The following is a 19,344-nucleotide window of genomic DNA, read 5'->3' on the forward strand; positions in this document are numbered from 1 at the left end:
AGGACAGGACCAGATGAGGTGGCTTGAGGCCAGGTAAGACCGTGGGGGGGGGGGGATACAGTGCTCACTCAGGGGGTAGGAGGTTCTATGTGAGGGGGTTGGGGCTATTCACTTCAGATGACCTTGCCTTGAGGTTTCTCCCCATATAAATGTGCACATGGAACAAACGTCACGTTGCTTTGCTTAACGAGTACCACTTCCCCGCAATATTCGGCTCATACCTGGCTCAAACTCGGGAACTCTGCTTTGCTAACACACGCGGCCGCGCTCCTCGACAACATTCCAACAGTTTGAGCCACCCAAAAGGTGGCATTTCAAGCTAGCTGTGGAGTGAGCTTAGGGTACGTTCTTAATATTGTACAATACTGTTGACCATGGAGGAAAAGCTAGCTGGATGATAAAACAATGTCATTGCGCAACGCACTCTCATGTCCTCATGATAATGTCAGTTGGAGTGTCAGTGAGGTGCAACGGAATGGAGTTGATCTATGTGCATTGTTGAGAGAAGACGATAATATCTTGATAACATTACTTAAAAAAAAAAAATCTAATTCCATACAGAAATGGTGTGGAATGTAACATCAACCTCTGTGAGTGGTGCAGGATGGAATCGGATTGATTGACTGATGGATGGCTCAATACAGGTGGCGCTGGCCATTGTTTTTGACTAATGTTACAGTCACGGCAGATTCTGAAGAACACAGACACAGAGGCAAGCATGAGGCCCAAATGTCATGCCTTACTTTCTATTTCAGTCTAGGCATTCCAGGGGAAGCAAGATCTAGTTAGCTCAGCATCAGCAGTTCCTAAATCATTCCAACCCTGGAGGGAAACTCCTCACTACAGGTGAGGTGTTACTAGCTGCTGGTTTGGATCGAGGCACGGAGGGATTCAGGCTCGGCACTGAACCTGACAAATCTGAAAGTGAGTAAAGACAGACCTGTAGTCTAGCCATGTTCAAATCAGACGGAGAAAGCCCAAAGCCTTTTTATACAGTACATGACTGAGGAAACAGAGGCAGGAGAGGCAGGTACATGGCTGCTGGGGTTATGCTCTCAGAACTGGAGTATGGTGCCCTCTAGTGCCAGACTTGACTCTGTTTAGATTATGATAATAGAATAGAATTATAGATAATGGGATAAGCTATTTTGTAGATCTTAGATAGTGGTTGTAATGTGATTAATACCATTTGATTGATATCAAACTGAGGGGATGCCCCCGATAAATGTTTAACATGTATTTTGTATTACCAGAGATAACCTTTTCAGAATAAACGTAATTCTTTCATAGGGAAATGTGAAGTCTGTTCTCTTCTTAAACACATTCAAAACATCTGTTGATGTAAAATACACTGAGCGTCAGAGAAGTGTATAGCTGTTCTCCCACAGAAATGAGTCTAGCGGTGCCAGCCAATCAGCAGCATTAACAGAAGGCTGTTCAGGTTTAATGTTTAAGCTCTGCTTCCCTCTCAGCTCAACAGCCTGCAATAACAAAACTGAGTCACCTGAGAAGGTTTGGCTGGGCCTGCTGTAGAGGCATCCATTTTGAGAAGGGTTTTTGCCTCACAGCACTCAAATGTCTGCTAAACTCACAACTGACCAGTGTGGAGCTTGCACTTAGCCACAACAAGGTAAGCTGCCTACATTTTAAAGGACATTTTTAACTTCCACATTATGTTATATAAATCAGATTTTCACTGTAAATAAAATCCTCAAGTGATTTATTTAAGACTTTATTTGAAGGTTTTATGTTGACAGTTATAAGTTGATAATTTGTGTAGACGTTAAGCCTAAGTGTACATTTATTGTGAAGGAGCCAAAGGTCCGTTTTAAGTCTCTTCTGTCTTGTGTGTTGAGTAGCCGACTGTAAAAATGCACGGTTCGGACCATAAAGCAATTTGGTTTTCTACTTTTTTGAGTTGTGAGCGACTTTGACTGCACAATGTGATAAATGAGTTTTCCTCTAGCCCTGTGAGAGGCTATTGTGTGCTGCTTTCCTAACGCTGTAAAGAAAAAAAGTGTTTCACAAACATTCCACCATGGTCATTTTCTTTCTTAAGATCAAAGATTCTTGTGGAGCACTATTTACAGCTGACATATAACTTATCTGTGCTACATCATAAAGGGGATTGAGTAGAAAATGATGTCATATAGGATTAATTGGTCGAAAAGTTTGTCAATATCAGCCATTATTACAAGCAAAAAAAATACACAACACACGTATTCAAAAATGCTAAATCCTTATTACGATAGGCCTAACCCTGTTGTGTTTTTGCTCCTCTTTGATTCACACAGTTCCTCTACGACAAGAAATGGTATCTTTCTTCCATCCTCAATGATTAACTAAACCCAGAGCCCCCTTACTGTATATCAGCCCATAGTATGAAAAGCTGGAATAAGATATTCAAGAGAGGAGACCCGGAGAGTGTGGATGGGAACTCCTCTTTGAAGAAAAACTCCTTGAACAATGCCCCGCTGGAGCTAACACCTCAGAGGGCCTTAGATGACGACCTTTCAGATGACGCAAACTCCACTGCCCACTCATCCAGCACTCCCCCATCTGTACAAGGAGTGGGGGGTGGTGGGGACGAGGGGACCCTTAAGAACAGGTTGAGAACTCTCCTCCCCCAATCATGGGGCAGTATTCTCCAGAAATGGAGCAATGGGGATGCTGACTCTGACCTGGGCTCCACAGGGGTCAAGATTGTGCCCAATGGGACCAGGGTGAGTCCACCTGTCAGTCCCATACTGGAGAGGAGGTACTGGGACACTCAGGACTCACTGGGGACCTCCAGCAAGAGTTCCCATAGGCCCTTGTTGAGGGACGTTCCTATAGATAATGACCTACTCCATTATCTTCCAGAGGAATCAGAGCTGACCAGTATCCATCCAGCTGAGTATTATGCTGAGAAGGTGGAGGTCTACAAGCTGAAATACTCCTATATGAAATCATGGCCTGGGTTACTGAGACTCCTGGCTGGGTTTGAGCTTCTCTTTGGGGGTATGGTCCTTGCCTGTGTCTGTGCCTACATCCATAAGGACAGTGAGTGGTCGAACGCGTATGGACTGTACAATGGTGCGTATAACAATGGATATGGCACATCGGGGAAGTCCTATAATGGACCTATGACTCTATTCGTGATAGCGGTGGTTGGGGTGGTGTGGATTGTAACCATCCTCCTACTGGTAATAGGGCTGACTATGTACTACCGCACCATCCTCCTGGACTCACCCTGGTGGCCTCTCACTGAAGGCGTCATCAACGTCGCCCTGTTCCTCCTCTACATGGCTGCTGGTATCGTGTACCTGAATGATCTCAACCGTGGGGGTTTGTGTTACATGACTATAGGTATTAACCCCATAATGTCCAGCCTGTGTCGGGTGGACGGGGGCCAGATGGCTGGCACGGCTTTCATCTTCATCAACATGCTGATGTACCTCATCAGCTTCCTGGTGTGTCTGAAGATGTGGAGGCACGAGGCCACCCGCAGGGAGATGGAGTTCTTTGAGAACCAGGTGGGTGGTTGGATTTCTTTTAAATCCCAGTGCTCACTGATCCTTTATCATCTTTTAAAAAAAAAAAATTGGGTTGTCATTTAGCAGACACGCATCTCACCATTCAAGTGAGGTACATTTAGTGTATTAATCTAATGTCTAGTGTATTAATCTAATTTGACACTCTCTACATTGCCCTTTCCTCTGACTGAGGTATGACACTTATTACAGCAGGAACCTGACTCATGGTATTTCGCTTGCCCATTGGCATCTGGAAGTTGTTGTGGGAAGGGTGTCAGATCAATCAGCACTTAGAGGTCACGGAAAGTACCGTTACGAACTGGGAATGAGCCCACAATGCCTTGGGTCTCAAAACAACAGCAGTGAATCTACTCATGTGGATACGTATGGGGACACCATTGTTTCATAAAGCAGTGCAGCTGGCTGTTACAGCCCAAGTTTATTACTGTTTTTCAATAGTCCAGCTTATCAGTTCTCGCAGCAACCAACTATAGGTAAAAAACAACAGAGATAATGTATTAATAAGATAATCATTAATAAGACATCATTCAGCTGAGCTAATGTAACCAAATGAGCTTAGTTTGCCAACTGAAGACAACATATAGGAACAATATGATTCTCGACCATACGTGTTGCATCTCTGGAGGGAGACCGTTAAAATGATTTATTTAGATAAAGCTGAACAATGTCATACAGTTACATACATAACTTCACACAGTTGCAGTTACTGTAGAGCAGGGATGGGGGTGGGGGCCACAAAAAAATCTGAACTCATCATGAGGGGCCGAAGTGGCTCGAGGGTCTGAGTAGCCACATGTGCAGTTTACAGCTAGTTTCCTGTAATTCTACTCATTTTGCCATGGGGTGGAGATTATAGGAGGCTGCTGAGGGGAGGACGGCTCATAATAATGGCTGGAACGGAGCAAATGGAATGGCATGTATTATGTACCATTCCACTGACTCCACTCCAGCCATTACCACAAGCCTGTTCTCCCCAGTTAAGGTGCCACCAGATTTTTTTTCTCACAGTTTTTAATATGATATAATCTGAGTGAGAGTGACTAACATAATAAATGGGGGCCCCCGGTCGGTAATTCGACCATGATTACAATAAGTTTAGATAGCTGGCTAGACTCATTTACCGATCTAAAAAATGTTAGCTGACATGGCTAATTGAGTGACTGTCAGTCAGTGACTGACATAACAAGAGAAAGACTACTGATGCGCAACAACATTTTGGCAATTTAACTTTTTGTATTGTACTATTCTAACTCTCAACTGTAACCCCGACTGAATTCTTTTTTTTAATCCTCGGGCCTACAAAAGGGATCAGCGGGCTGCCAGTTGCCCATCCCTACTGTAGAGGGATCGCGTAAGAAGGAGACAGGTTGCTTTCACTCTTTCAGCACAGTGTACATGTGTCATTGGATGCTCTGGTAGCTAATATACTTTGAGTTGCTGCATGATACCTTATGCTTCCACTTTGGCTTCAGGAGCATCTGAGGCCCATCCCTGTGGCTCAGACCAAATCTCCCAATCCGCAGACCAAGAGGATTGTGTTTGAGGATGAGATGGACAGCTCAGTGAGGGCAACCAAACTCCTCCACATCACAGACTTTCAGCAAGAGGAGCCAGGCAGCCGGAACAGAGCCATCCCCACAGGGTACGCCCAGAAGCCCAGAGTCATCGCAGATTATGTCATGTGAGTGAGAGGACCTATGCCTAATATCCTGAGACAGATTTTGAGCAAGGATGTCAGGCTCTCACTTAAGCTGAGGTGCATACGGAGAGACAGACTCAAATGTTATTAGTGACTTTTAAAATGACAGAGCGCTCGTATTTTGTGTAAATGTATTAAGCTAGGTGTAGTAATGGTATGGCAGGTAATAATACATTAGCATTATCTAACATAGTCTTGTGTCTTGTCTTATTCCTTAAGGAAGTATCCAGAAATCTCCTCTTTGGAGGATAGGGAGAAATACAAAGCTGTCTTCAACGACCAGTATCAGGAGTACAAGGACCTTCACAAAGACATCAGTGACACCCTCGTGAAGTTCAGAGAGCTGGATGCCATGATGGGTAAACTCCTCAAAGATGGCAACAGTCATGAGGTGAGTGATTTCATCGATCACTTTAAATCTGGGCCTGAGGTTTGATGGTGTTTTTTCAATCTCACTATGATAAGATACACCACAATAACTTTCCTCTGTCTGGAAGTGTAACTGCACTTCTCAATATAAGTAGCATTTTTGTTATCTCATCGTCATGGCCACTGATCAATAAGAGGTATGTTACATTCCATGTTCTGAGCAAAGGCTTCGACTAAAAATAGCATGTGACGTCTGGATGATACTATTTTTAAACATAAATATCTGTCATCCTTTTAACCAATTGAATTGTGGATGTTTGTTCTGTCTGTAGGAGCAGAAGAGAATCCAGCGGATTTTGAAGAAGTACGAGCAAAAAAAGAGCGTAAGTGATGGGCAGAGGTCCCTAACATTCCTCTCACGTTTCCTCGCTCACGCTGAAACAATTCCAAAAATCATTCAGCAATCATTTTCACATTTAACTGAGATTTATTAGAATTGTTACTGTTGTTTAAACACCCAGGTAGTATTATCTTTTTCAATAAAACTGCCCATTCATGCGAATAATATTGCTGCCACTTTGAAATGGGGACTCTGGAAATTGTAATTTACCACATCTACATTACAAACAAAATCTGGGGCTATGAGGGAGAGGTGGAGTGATAGAGCTGCAGTCAAAACGATGTGTGTTTCTGTGTGACTTCACAGGACCCTGCCTTCCTGGAGAAGAAGGAACGATGTGACTATCTGAAAGCTAAATTAAGCCACATCAAGAACAGGATCCGCAATTTCGACCAAGACACCATGGCAAAGGGTCGGACGTGAAGAAATAACGCGTACACAGAGGGAACAAAGGGGACATTATTATTCTGTTCCTGTCACGTCTTCTCTGTGAGACTGTTATTTCAGCACTAATTGTGTTTTTGGTGTGTTACTTAAGTAAGTTTCAGTAAATGGCTGTACAAATCAGTAAACTGTGTGTTGTTACATTATAACCTGCAACATTTTTTGTGCTTACTGTAAAGATGACTTTCCCACGAATATTGTGTGTGAGTTTCAGTCATGAAGTGAATGAACTCATAAACTCATAAACGGAGTGCAGTTGTGTACATACCTTTGGACTTTTGTGAACAATGCTAACAGGGTCAATTCCCATTGCATCGACAAGCATTGCATTTACACTTGTAGGCCTACAGGGCAATACACTATCAAATCCTTGGAGAGTTTTTCATATGTAATTTAAAATATGAAATGCTAAAAGGGCAGTTGAGTACCAGCAATCAATTTGAAGCTGTAAAACAATAGGCTAATGACATGCCCCAGCTAGCACATTTGGTTCCTTGGAAGTTGTGGGAATGTATGTTTTTGGTTCCACATTGGTTGTGGAGATGAAGTCATACGTTTCCTGAACGGTAAAACTGTACGTTTAAAAAACAAAATCTCTGAGAACAGAAGTGACAATTTCGCCTGTTCTGGGAACGTTTAGTTTTAGGTTGCAGGGAGGTTATGAGAACGTTTTACCCTTGTTCCTTGAATGTTTTCCTAGGAGGTTTTATTAACGCTCTGATAATGGAAATTATTGGTTAACTGGAGGGTTTTAATTAACTTCCTTAAAACTTTCACTGAATGTTTCAATAAGACTTTTAATAACACTACTAGCTTATTTTGGGTTAACTTTTTTGAACTCCAAGCACAAATAAGACACATGGAAATGAATTTCCTTAGGCATTAATCGTGCAAACAGATTTCTTTTTACTTGTGACACAGCATCAGTGAGATCCAAACCTATAATCTTTTGTTCTTGATCCTTGTTATAAGTCCACTAAGTCACCAGGACGGAGATAGCGTGCCATGTTTTTTTACGCATAAAAGGCTGTTCCTTTAAGTCTATTCAAATAGACCCTATTTCAAAGGAAACAAGCACTCATTAAGATCAGGTGTGGCCAATTAGTGGGGACGGCCAACACACCTGAACACACTTAACAAGATATAGGATAAGGAGTTTTGTTGCTGCTGAGAACGGAATATATATGTTTTTAAATAACATTATTAGAACATCCTCTGAACGTTACTAAAGTTTTATTGTGTTTTTTATGGAACGTTTTCTTAACGTTCTCTGAACAATTTGAGAACATAACTTTAAATAGAACCACGTGGAAACCTGTAGAAAATGTTATGCTGAAGTACTAAAATTCCCACAGAATTGTTTTTGTTAATATTCTCTGAACTATTTGAGAATATTCCCAATGTCAAACCAGTTGGAGAACGTTCCTAGAACATTACCAACATTTAATGTTTGACATTTTAGGAAAGGTTATGTTAAAGAAATAAGTAATATGTTCATTTGTATCTCAGTTGGTAGAGCATAGCACTTCTAATGCCAGGTTAGTGGGTTCGATTCCCAGGACCACCCATACGTTAAATGAATGCACGCATGAGTGTAAGTCGCTTAGGATAAATGCATCTGCTAAATGGCTTATATTATTAATAAAATATCAAGAAAATAAAGTTTGTTTGTTAATTTCCTTAAATGTGCTAAGAATGTTCCAAAGCCATGCAACTATCCTGCACCATTCCCAGAAAGTTGGGGGAAGGTTGTATGCAAAATGGGGTGGCAGGGTAGCCTAGTGGTTAGAGCGTTGGACTAGTACCCGAAAGGTTGCAAATTCAAATCCCCGAGCTGACATGGTACAAATCTGTCTTTCTGAACAGGCAGTTAACCCACTGTTCCTAGGCCATCATTGAAAATAAGAATTTGTTCTTAACTGACTTGCCTAGTTAAATAAAGGTAAACATTATTTTTTTAAAATAACTATAGGACAACCACGCCCTCACCAAGCTCTAAGAAACATCTGGTTCTCAGAACGTTATGTGCCAGCTGCGGCAATAAGAATTTATGTATAAACATTTATTTGAGCAAGTTTCTTTGTTTTGTGTTGAATAAAAATTTATTAATGTAAAGAGTTATGCAGCTAGCCTATACAGCAGGTGCAAATGACAAAATCTTCCAGAAGTGTCATATCTCTTCCACCTTTCCGTATATCTCCACATTTTGAAGGAGAGAGCGATCGTTTTGGAGCAGCCACAAGAGAAGGTAGGGTGCACATTCTTGTAGTTACGACTTGTAACGCCGTTATGTGATGACTCCAAAGTCAACATTACGGCTTGGCTAACGGAAAACGGCACCATATAATTTTTCAACTAACCTGGTATTGGCGATACTTTGTTCATTCTCGATTTGGTGAAAACAGTGTATCTTATAAATGTCCGTGTCCAGTTGCAGATGATCTACAAAAAACTGAGAGAATTCCTAAATATATTAAATCCATGTTTTGTACCGCGTGAGGAGGTTCCTCACCATCTTAGCTGCTGAACGTGACACAGCTAGCATTTCCGAGCATCTGTGGTGAGGTTCGTGTTTACATGGCTAATGTTTTTGATAGTTTGAGGAGATGTACATGCATGAGAAATGGATGATAGCTTCGGAAAGTATATTCGAAGTGAGAATAACTGTAATGTTAAACTTAAAATACATTCGTAACTTTTAAAATATAACAATGTGATAATGCGAGAAGAAACATGACATTACAGACGTTTCAGGGAAGTGAACGTTATCAGTTGGCACTACCATTTTTTTGCTTGGTGATACGGAATTTGGAATTTCATTTAATAACTCCACATGTGGGGGGTCACATGATGCAGAGAAGCTAGGAAGAAGCTTGACTGAGAACTCCCGATGAATCTTTAACAAACTTATCCTAAAACTTGATAACTGGTGATATACCGACGAGACAAAAAAAAAGGCAAGAGAAGCACTAAAACAGACCAAGAAACGATGGAGAAAGAACCTCTGACAATGGCCTAATGGGAAACCCAAGATGGCGTCATTACACCTCAGGAAGAAGCTAGGCTAGCCCCCATCCTCAAAGTGATCAAAGAAAGCAATAACTCCCCCACAACAGAGTTTAACTTGAAAACGGCTGAGATTAGCTGCATCTCAGCACAGCTGGCTGAAATCAACAACTCCATCTCAGGTTTGACAACATCAATCAACCCGCTAGGATCACGAATGGAAGAGGCTGAAGAGTGCGTCAGCAGTGCTGAGGACAAGCTAGAGTGCATGGGGACGAAATTACAGAAACTGCGCAACAAACTACGAATACCTGATGAATAAGGTCGACCATTTTGAAAACTACAGTAGGCAAAGCGACATTAGAATTATCGGACTCCGCGAGGGCTGTGAGGGGATGGACCCCATTGATTTCTCTGCTGCCATTATCCCCTTCCTTCTGGGCAAAGAACATTTTTCTGAGCCCCTGGTCATCGAACGGGCACACAGGTCACTCGCCCATCCCCTGACCAGAACCCACAACCCTTCCTTGTCCAGTTCCCGAGGTACCAGGACAGAGAGAAAGTTCTCAGTTCTCGGCCAAACATTTCAAAGAGAAGGGATTGATCCTATATTGATCCTTTTGAACCCACAACCCAACACTTCACTTCCATTTTTCAACTGGTCGTTCAGTACAGCACCACTTCCGTTCAATTGAACGTTCTATTGCTGAGCTAATTGATCAGTTCAGTGATAGCCTAAATTCAGCACACCTGGTCTTCCAAGTCAGTTAAATCAAAACATGAAGCACTCCAGGACCAGGGTTGCCTACCCCTATTAGTAAATGCTAATGAACTGAATATTGTTTGTGAATTTCCATATTTCTATAACGTTTCAAGTAAGACCCAAGTGTAGACTGTGTTGAAGTAACAATGTTTATTACAGCAACATGGGCAGGCAAACGACAGGTCAAGGCAGGCAGGGGCCGATAATCCAGAGTGGTGAGGTAAAGGTACAGGACGACAGGCAGGCTCAAGGTCAGGTCAGGCAGAGGTCGGTAATCCAGAGTAGGGGCAACGGTACAGGACAGCAGGCAGGTTCAGGGGCAGGCAGGCGGGCTCAGAGTCCAGACAGGCAAGGGTCAAAACCAGGAGGGCGAGAAAAAGAGAGACTGGGGAAAGCAGGAGCCAATAAAAATGCTGGGGGACTTGACAAACAAGATGAACTGGCAACAGACAAACAGAGAACACAGGTATACATACACAGGGGGAAATGGGCGACACCTGGAGGGGGTTTGGAGACAATCACAAGGACAGGTGAAACAGATCAGGGCGTGACAATATCAATGACGCTAATATCAATGAGTTGAATTGTTCAACATGTGCAGTAAAAGTTAACACGGCATTGGTGATGAAAGGTACATAATGCATTGTCATCAAGCCACTGCATGCTGTGACATGTGCCTTGATGGTGACACATCTTCAAGGTGCCTGACTGAATACTGTGGCCTTCAGTGGTACCGGAAGGAAGAGCCTTACCTTACCTAACAACCTATCCCTCAACGTAACCAAGACTAAGGAGATGATTGTGGACTACAGGAAAAGGAGGACCGAGCACGTCCCCATTCTTATCAAAGGGGCTGTAGTGGAGCAGGTTGAGAGCTTCAAGTTCCTTGGTGTCCACATCAACAACAAACTAGAATGGTCCAAACACACCAAGACAGTTGTGAAGAGGGCACGACAAAGCCTATTCCCCCTCAGGAAACTAAAAAGATTTGTCATGGGTCCTGAGATCCTCAAAAGGTTCTATAGCTGCAACATCGAGAGCATCCTGACTGGTTGCAATCACTGCCTGGTACGGCAATTGCTCAGCCTCTGACCGCAAAGCACTACAAAGGGTAGTGCGTACGGCCCAGTACATCACTGGGGCTAAACTGCCTGCCATCCAGGACCTCTACACCAGGCGGTCAGAGGAAGGCCCTAAAAATTGTGCCTTCCTCACCCCAGTCATAGACTGTTCTCTCTTACCGCATGGCAAGTGGTACCGGAGTGCCAAGTCTAGGACAAAAAGGCTTCTCAACAGTTTTTACCCCCAAGCCATAAGACTCCTGAACAGGTAATCAAATGGCTACCCGGACTATTTGCACTGTGAGGCTTACTATAACTATACACTCATGTACATACTACCTCAATTGGGCCGACCAACCGCTGCTCCCGCACATTGGCTAACCGGGCTATCTGCATTGTGTCCCGCCACCCACCAACCCCTCTTTTACGCTACTGCTACTCTCTGTTCATCATATATGCATAGTCACTTTAACCATATTTACATGTACATACTACCTGAATCAGCCTGACTAACCGGTGTCTGTGTGTAGCCTCGCTACTTTTATAGCCTCCCTACTGTATATAGCCTGTCTTTTTTACTGTTGTTTTTATTTCTACACCTACCTATTGTTCACCTAATACCTTTTTTGCACTATTGGTTAGAGCCTGTAAGTAAGCATTTCACTGTAAGGTCTACACCTGTTTTATTCGGCGCACGTGACAAATAAACTTTGATTTGAGTACAGCAACACTCTCTCTCTCTCTCTGACTCACAGCCATTCTGTCAACCACAGGAGGTTGGTGGCACCTTAATTGGGGAGGACGGGCTCGCAATGGCTGGAGCGGTATAAGTGCAATGGTATCAAATACATCAAACACATGGTTTCCATGGTTTCCATGTGTTTGATGCCATTCCATTCGCTCTGTTCCAGTCATTATTATGAGCCGTTCTCCCCTCAGCAGCCTCAGCTGCTGTTAACATGTATTGTATGTAACCGCTCAAATTCATACAAACTGCTACGGACACAATCACTGACTTATATTCACTTATCCCATTCACTCTTGTCTGGGATATACAGTATATTTTAGTTGACACATCTGTGTGATGTGTTTGATATACATGAATAAAAATGTATCCACCCTGGACATGAGACTTGCATTTCTTTTAATCCTTTTGAATTATAAGATAAGTGCTTTGTGTTTGTTACCACAGAAGTTAGTCAAAGATAGGATGTTTGTCACGTTGGTCTTCACACTATGAAAAAGTTACTTGAAACAAAAATTCGACTTTATTGCATTTGGTCATCCCCAAAATGTGGCCTTGAAAGCCTTTTGAACTGTCTGCAGATCGCTGACAACAGGGTGGCAGGTTATTTGATGTGCTGCTCTAAAGGCCCATAGCCCAGCAGACACATGGGGATAGAGGGATGGACACCAGGGCCGGATTAAGAAATCATAGGCCCCAGGGCATTGTTTTTTTTGTTATAGGTCCACTTGTAGAATCTATGCCAAGGTGCATTGAAGCTGTTCTGGCAGCTCGTGTTGGCCAAACAACGTTTTAAGACACTTTAGGTGTTTCCTTTATTTTGGCAGTTACCTGTATGCACTTGTGATAAAATATAATCCAATTTAACTATTGATCATCTGTGGCTAAATTATGCTCTCTGGGGTATTTCGAACATTGAAAGTGGGCTCCTGTGGTTGGATAAAAAAGTAATAGTTTACATTTTTTTGCCTATTGGGCCCCTGTGGGCTTGTGCCCAGCCCATGACTCCCACAATTGACCAGTCATATTTATTATGCAGTTTATTGCATTTTATGAATCAATTACCTAATCAAGGCAGGGCCCACAGTTACCCACGCGGGCCCCCTACTCCTGTCCTCCCCCCAATTTGTAAGTCGCTCTGGATAAGAGCGTCTGCTAAATGACTTAAATGTTAAATGTAATTACGATTAGCAGTGCGGCAGCAGCAGGTTGTCCACAATGAATCCTCCTGTGGTTGGCGGTTCAGTCAAAAAAAATACATATATTTTCTTGGGTTTTTTTCTGCCTCTTGGGCCCCCCACGGGCTTGGGCCCAGGGCTTCAGCCCGGGTATACAATACTACGTCATTGCCAAATCTAATAATAGAGCTTGAAAATTCAAGCCCCTTGGGTGCAGCCATAGAGTTACTGTACATTAGAAGTGCCCATCCAAGAAGGCTCAAGGTCATTGGCCACAGATAAAATGACGTCAAATCACGTTATATCTACAGTAGCTTTGATTGGACTCATGTCAACATCATACTTTCAAAATCTTAGCTAGCAGTCATAATCATGAATCAAGCCGACAATCTACTGGCAAATCCTTTTTAATCCTTGTCATATGAAGAGAAATAATGAAGAGAAATTATAGATAAAACGTATCGGTGCTCATCGGCCATTGGACATAAACATTACAGAACAAGTTGGAAATTGCAAATTCAACAATAAGTGTGTGTGTGGTCCCAATTCTTGGTTTAATAGGATCTCCTTTTCACGCTTAAAATGATAAACATTTAACGTTGACCATGCTGTCAATCCAGCATGATTTCTGCTGCACCCAAAACAACTGTTAACACAGAACTGGGATATCTGACTTCAGTTAGTTCAAGACAACTGGGAACTCAGGAAAAAACGATCTCTGACTGGGAAAATACATTTTGAACGGTCATCCAACTCGAAATTGTAAGTCGGGAACACTGGCCTCTTTCTAGCTCTACAACCTGAAGATCACTGACATCATCATGACTTGACCGTGTTTTTTTCAGAGTTCTCAGTTGTCTTGAAAGTACCGTAAATCCAGAGAATGACAGATTTTGATGACAAAGTTTGCTGGCAAAATTTGCCCACGAAGGACCGCCGCGCCACCTTCCTGTTCAAGTGAGCACAGCACAACAAGGTGAGTCCAAAAATGTATTGTATGCTGTTGCATAAATTATGAAATATGCCAGGGAGATATGTATACTGTAGCTAAGAAAGTAATATTAAGTGTATGTTGTGTAGTAAGCTGTTAGTAGCCCATGTGCCTCACCCTAATAATTTGGTATATTTTCCCCTCTGAATTTTGCCTAATGTTCTGACTTGGTGGTGCACATGTAGCCTATAACTTGTTATAAGAGCTTTCATTGTCTGCTTATATGCCCCCTTTATTTATCCTACGGTTCTGACTTGGTGTACAGGGAGAACACTGTAAGAACGGCCCATATTCTGAATTCTGTCGCTGTATATTTAAAAAGTGCTGAACAAATAGTTATATTGACTACATCCGCCCTAGCTCGCTCATTAATGTCTTAATCGAAATTACGGATTGCCTCTTATCCGCATATCGTTCCCTTATGCCATAGTTTGTACATCTGAATTGTCAGTAGAAACCACATTTGTTTAAGCAAGTCAGCCATATCAGGGCTCCCGAGTGGCACAGCAGTCTAAGGCACTACATCTCAGTGCTAGAGGCGTCACTACAGACCCTGCTTTGATCCCGGGCTGAAACACAACCGGCCATGATCAGGAGTCCCATAGGGGCGGTGCACAATTGGCCCAGCGTCGTCCGGGTTAGGGGAGGGTTTGGCCGGAGTAGACCGTCATTGTAAAATAAGAATTTGTTCTTAACTGACTTGCCTAGTTAAATAAAAAGAATATCTGCTATGTTTTTAAAAAAAGGCAATAAATGAGGCTGAATAAACTGTTTCGCTGCCAGACAAGGCTTCGCTGATAGCCAAGTGTAGCAGTGGTAAAGTGTTGGGACTCTGCTGTTGGGACAGCTTTATGTAGGCCCTAACAGTTTGTGGGCACCGTTTGTCACCGTTATAGTGCAATGAATGTATTGTTCAGTATTGTATTGTGTTGTGTAGTGGCTTTCTTGGCATGCATTCCCCCCCCAATTTTTTTGGGGCCCACCAAGATTTACATGCTAATATCGCCACTGTGCTGCACACATGTGAATGTATAGCTAACAAAGCTATTATTTATACTATCGCATCACGTCTCATCTCACAAACAATTGCTAAGGTGAAAATCGAATTCCACTATTGTGGCTAATCCGTATTGTGGCTAGCTTCACATAAGTGACATAAGCTAGCTGCCAGCTTAGATGCATGTGCTTGTTCAGACCTAATTTTGCAAGCAAACTGCTTCAAAGATGGATGTTGTCAAGAATTAGCCTAGGTAGCTAGCTAGTATCGACTCTATTGCTTAATAAGTGATCTAGCTAACATGAGCTAACCAACATGCATCGCTTCTGACAAATGCCACAGTCCTGCTTCCATTACATCTGACAGATATTTAGCTACCGTAGCTAACTGGATAATAATGGTTTATGATAATTTCAGTTTAGTTCATTATCTAGCTAGTGTAAAACTGAGTCTGGCTGTAAAACTTTATCAGTTGTAGCCAAACTAGCTACCTTGAAACTCACACTGTAACGTTAGTTTATCATGATTTTCTAGCCAATCCCAGTTGAATCCTTGCCTACTCCCATCTCTTGGTCTTCCAGGTTCAAAACTATATGGCTGTAGTCCGGTGCCTTATTGTCAGAAGAAACCCACTCGTAACACAGCCACCTGGTGCAGCCAGACAGTCAATGGCTCAGTGTTCCAAAACCTTTCACAAGTTAAGCAAGGACAATGTTCCATTTGTTATTTTTGTATGTTGTTATGATGCACATGCGGCACAGCAGCATATTGTCGATTTTATCTCCAATTTCCACACCAAAAAAGTGACATATCATATTGGTACATAAATATATGTGCTACACATTATTGTTTGGGGGGTGCTAATGTGAAACATGGCCTTTGTTGAACACCCTTCTGTCATACTGAATGCAGCCCAGGCAAATGCAATCAAGCAACGTGCCTTGGCATTGATCAACCAATGGTGTGTTAGATACCATCCACATGCTTTTGCTTGACACCCACTCATAATCAGATTGGAGGAAGAAATACATAAATAAATAAATAATATAAATGAATAAATTGAAAGAAAGTGCGATAAATAATTTAAATAATTATGTATTTATCTGTGCTTTCTCCCCCGATTGCTCAGTTAGGCCGGGCGGCCAGCTTGGCCAGTCTTGGTGGTTCCAAACTTCTTCCATTTAAGAATGATGGAGGCCACTGTGTTCTTGACAGACCTTCAAGGTACCCTTCCCCTGATCTGTGCCTCAACACAATCCAGTCTCGGAGCTCTACGGACAATTCCTTCGACTTCATGGCTTGGTTTTTGCTCCAACAAGCACTGTCAATTGTGGGACCTTATATAGACAGGTGTATGCCTTTCCAAATCATGTCCAACCAAACTGTTCCTGGATGGTTGGGAGAAGTTGCTCTCGGAGGATGTGTTGGTACCATTCTTTATTCATGGCTGTGTTCTTAGGCAAAATTGTGAGTGAGCCCACTCCCTTGGTTGAGAAGCAACCCCACACCTGAATGGTCTCAGGATGCTTTACTGTTGGCATGACACAGGACTGATGGTAGCGCTCACCTTGTCTCCTCCGGACAAGCTTTTTTCCAGATGCCCCAAACAATCAGAAAGGGGATTCATCAGAGAAAATGACTTTACCCCAGTCCTCAGCAGTCCAATACCTGTACCTTTTGCAGAATATCAGTCAGTCCCTGATGTTTTTCCTAGAGAGAAGTGGCTTCTTTGCTGCCCTTCTTGACACCAGGCCATCCTCCAAAAGTCTTTGCCTCACTGTGCGTGCAGATGCACTCACACCTGCCTGCTGCCATTCCTGAGCAAGCTCTGTACTGGTGGTGCCCCGATCCCGCAGCTGAATCAACTTTAGGAGACGGTCCTGGCGCTTGCTGGACTTTCTTGGGCGCCCTGAAGCCTTCTTCACAACAATTGAACCGCTCTCCTTGAAGTTCTTGATGATCCGATAAATGGTTGATTTAGGTGCAATCTTACTGGCAGCAATATCCTTGCCTGTGAAGCCCTTTATGTGCAAAGCAATGATGACGGCACGTGTTTCCTTGCAGGTAACCATGGCTGACAGAGGAAGAACAATGATTCCAAGCACCACCCTCCTTTTGAAGCTTCCAGTCTCTTATTCAAACTCAATCAGCATGACAGAGTGATCTCCAGCCTTGTCCTCATCAACACTCACACCTGTGTTAATGAGAGAATCACTGACATGATGTCAGCTGGTCCTTTTGTGGCAGGGCTGAAATGCAGTGGAAATGTTTTTTGGGGGATTCAGTTCATTTGCATGGCAAAGAGGGACTTTGCAATTAATTGCAATTAATCTGATCACTCTTCATAACATTCTGGAGTATATGCAAATTGCCATCATACAAACTGAGGCATCAGACTGTGAAAATTAATATTTGTGTCATCCTCAAAACTTTTGTTCACGACTGTATATTTTGTACACTATTTGAAAATATACAAATTAGGTGATCTCATTAAATAGGTGCATATTTGCATATCACGCAAGTACTTTTTTCTGTAAGCTGGAAAAAGGCATCCTAAATATTTTGGTTTCGTTTTGTTAAGATATTCCAAACTTACAAATAGCCGATTGTGGATAAAGACTTGTTTCATCTTTCTATCTTTAAAATACTAAAGAAAGGTACATAAAATGCATTTTTTGCCCTTTTTTTAACAGAAGAAAATGTAAACTAGAAAAAACATATCAACAATTTTGGAGAATACGTCTAAGGACAACCACATGCAATTTGATGAATGTACATGCTTCTGAGGCTGAGAAAAATTTGTTGGCATGTGGGAAGAGTCTGACTTTCAGGAAATGGCAGTTAAAGACAAAGACACTGAATTTAGACTACCAAACGCCAAACACCTATTTAGACCCAATCACCATCTCTTCAAAGTAAGTTACTACATATAGTTCAGTTTGTAACCTTCTCCATGAAATGTGTGGTTCAATGTAGTGAGTTTTGAAATTATGTCCATTTAAAAGTGATTCAAATTTATAACATTTGGATGAAGGTAGTATGATGAACTAATGAAAATATACATTTTCATTACCTTTTTGACATTTTCATTTTTACTTTTTGAAAATACTAATATTAATGGAACAAAATACCCCAAAATCTCAAAATTGATAAGTACATGCAAAAATGTAATTTTAGTCTGTGGTGCCTGGCCTTAATTCCTTTTAGGTCTCAACCTATCACCTGGATAGTTAAATAGATATAAAAGGTGGATGAAGTCACCGTTGGGGGATAACTTCAAGGTAAAATCAGCTCTCAAGATAGTGGTTTGAAGAATAAACATGGCCTTGTGTTGTGATCATTGAGTGGCTGTAGTTTATGGAGAGTCACATGACTTCTTTTCATTGTCTCTTCGTTGTTTGTCTATGGCACAGTTGGTTTCACTCGGATTGATCATTAACCAGCCAACGGATAACAGGCTTTTTGTTGACCCATATAAGAACCTGGGGTCCTATTGAGACGTAAGACGTATCAATGATAAAGTTCATTAATAATATCATGGCTGTGTAGTTACTAAATGGTTTCGGCCAATCCAGGCACTGAGTTGTTTAAACAGTTAAATGGCACACATTGACCATCTGGACATGTTTTTGTGCATTAAATTAAAAGAGCCATTGACAGTTTGTAAAACACGAATCCAAACAGAAAGATGAAAACAGGAATGAAGAAAAAAAATCCCCTTATTCAGACATTCTATTTCTAAGCACTAACAATTCACAGAGATACTATAAGCTCATAGTTCAGCATACGGTAGCAATAGCTCCTTGTGAGGAGGAGCTGGTTTCATAAGTGACATAGGTAACATTTAATTGAATAACTATTGAAGTTGATTGTAATAACTCAAAGTTACCAAGTAACAAATGCTTGTTACCATGCTTGATATAAATCTGCAAGTTTCCACTAATTTAGTGTTCTGTTTCTTCTCAGCTGCATTCGATTCAGTAGCAACTGTCACAAGGTTGTCATCTCTCGTGGACAGATGTGCGGGGTTCAAGATTACAAAGGTTGGAGTCTCAATAGACTCTAATAACCTCCCTGTGATTGCGCTCTTCAAAATCTCCGCTCAATGTTGTAACTAGCACTTGCCCCCAAAAAGTGTACCATCTGGGTTAACTT

General features: G+C 42.1%; 1 protein-coding gene across 1 annotated transcript; it reads left to right on the top strand.

Annotated features, from left to right (window-relative positions):
• The first annotated feature begins 1,471 nt into the window (after positions 1-1,471).
• LOC139551299 (MARVEL domain-containing protein 2-like) lies at positions 1,472-8,110 on the top strand. Its single transcript, XM_071362796.1, has 6 exons — positions 1,472-1,630; positions 2,295-3,515; positions 5,009-5,217; positions 5,455-5,626; positions 5,937-5,987; positions 6,311-8,110. The coding sequence occupies exons 2-6, from the start codon at positions 2,382-2,384 to the stop codon at positions 6,425-6,427; spliced, it is 1,683 nt and encodes a 560-aa protein (XP_071218897.1). The 5' UTR covers positions 1,472-1,630; positions 2,295-2,381; the 3' UTR covers positions 6,428-8,110.
• The last annotated feature ends 11,234 nt before the right edge of the window (positions 8,111-19,344 follow it).

The sequence above is a fragment of the Salvelinus alpinus genome, chromosome 23 (assembly GCF_045679555.1).
Source record: "Salvelinus alpinus chromosome 23, SLU_Salpinus.1, whole genome shotgun sequence".
In the NCBI taxonomy this organism is placed as follows: domain Eukaryota; kingdom Metazoa; phylum Chordata; class Actinopteri; order Salmoniformes; family Salmonidae; genus Salvelinus; species Salvelinus alpinus.

What these genes read in the sequence shown, in the direction of transcription:
- LOC139551299 (XM_071362796.1), top strand. Translation starts at nt 2,382, where the DNA reads ATGAAAAGCTGGAATAAGATATTCAAGAGAGGAGACCCGGAGAGTGTG. An exon ending in TGGAGTTCTTTGAGAACCAG is followed by an intron (nt 3,516 to 5,008) that starts GTGGGTGGTTGG and finishes CTTTGGCTTCAG; the next exon opens with GAGCATCTGAGGCCCATCCC. An exon ending in GTCATCGCAGATTATGTCAT is followed by an intron (nt 5,218 to 5,454) that starts GTGAGTGAGAGG and finishes TTATTCCTTAAG; the next exon opens with GAAGTATCCAGAAATCTCCT.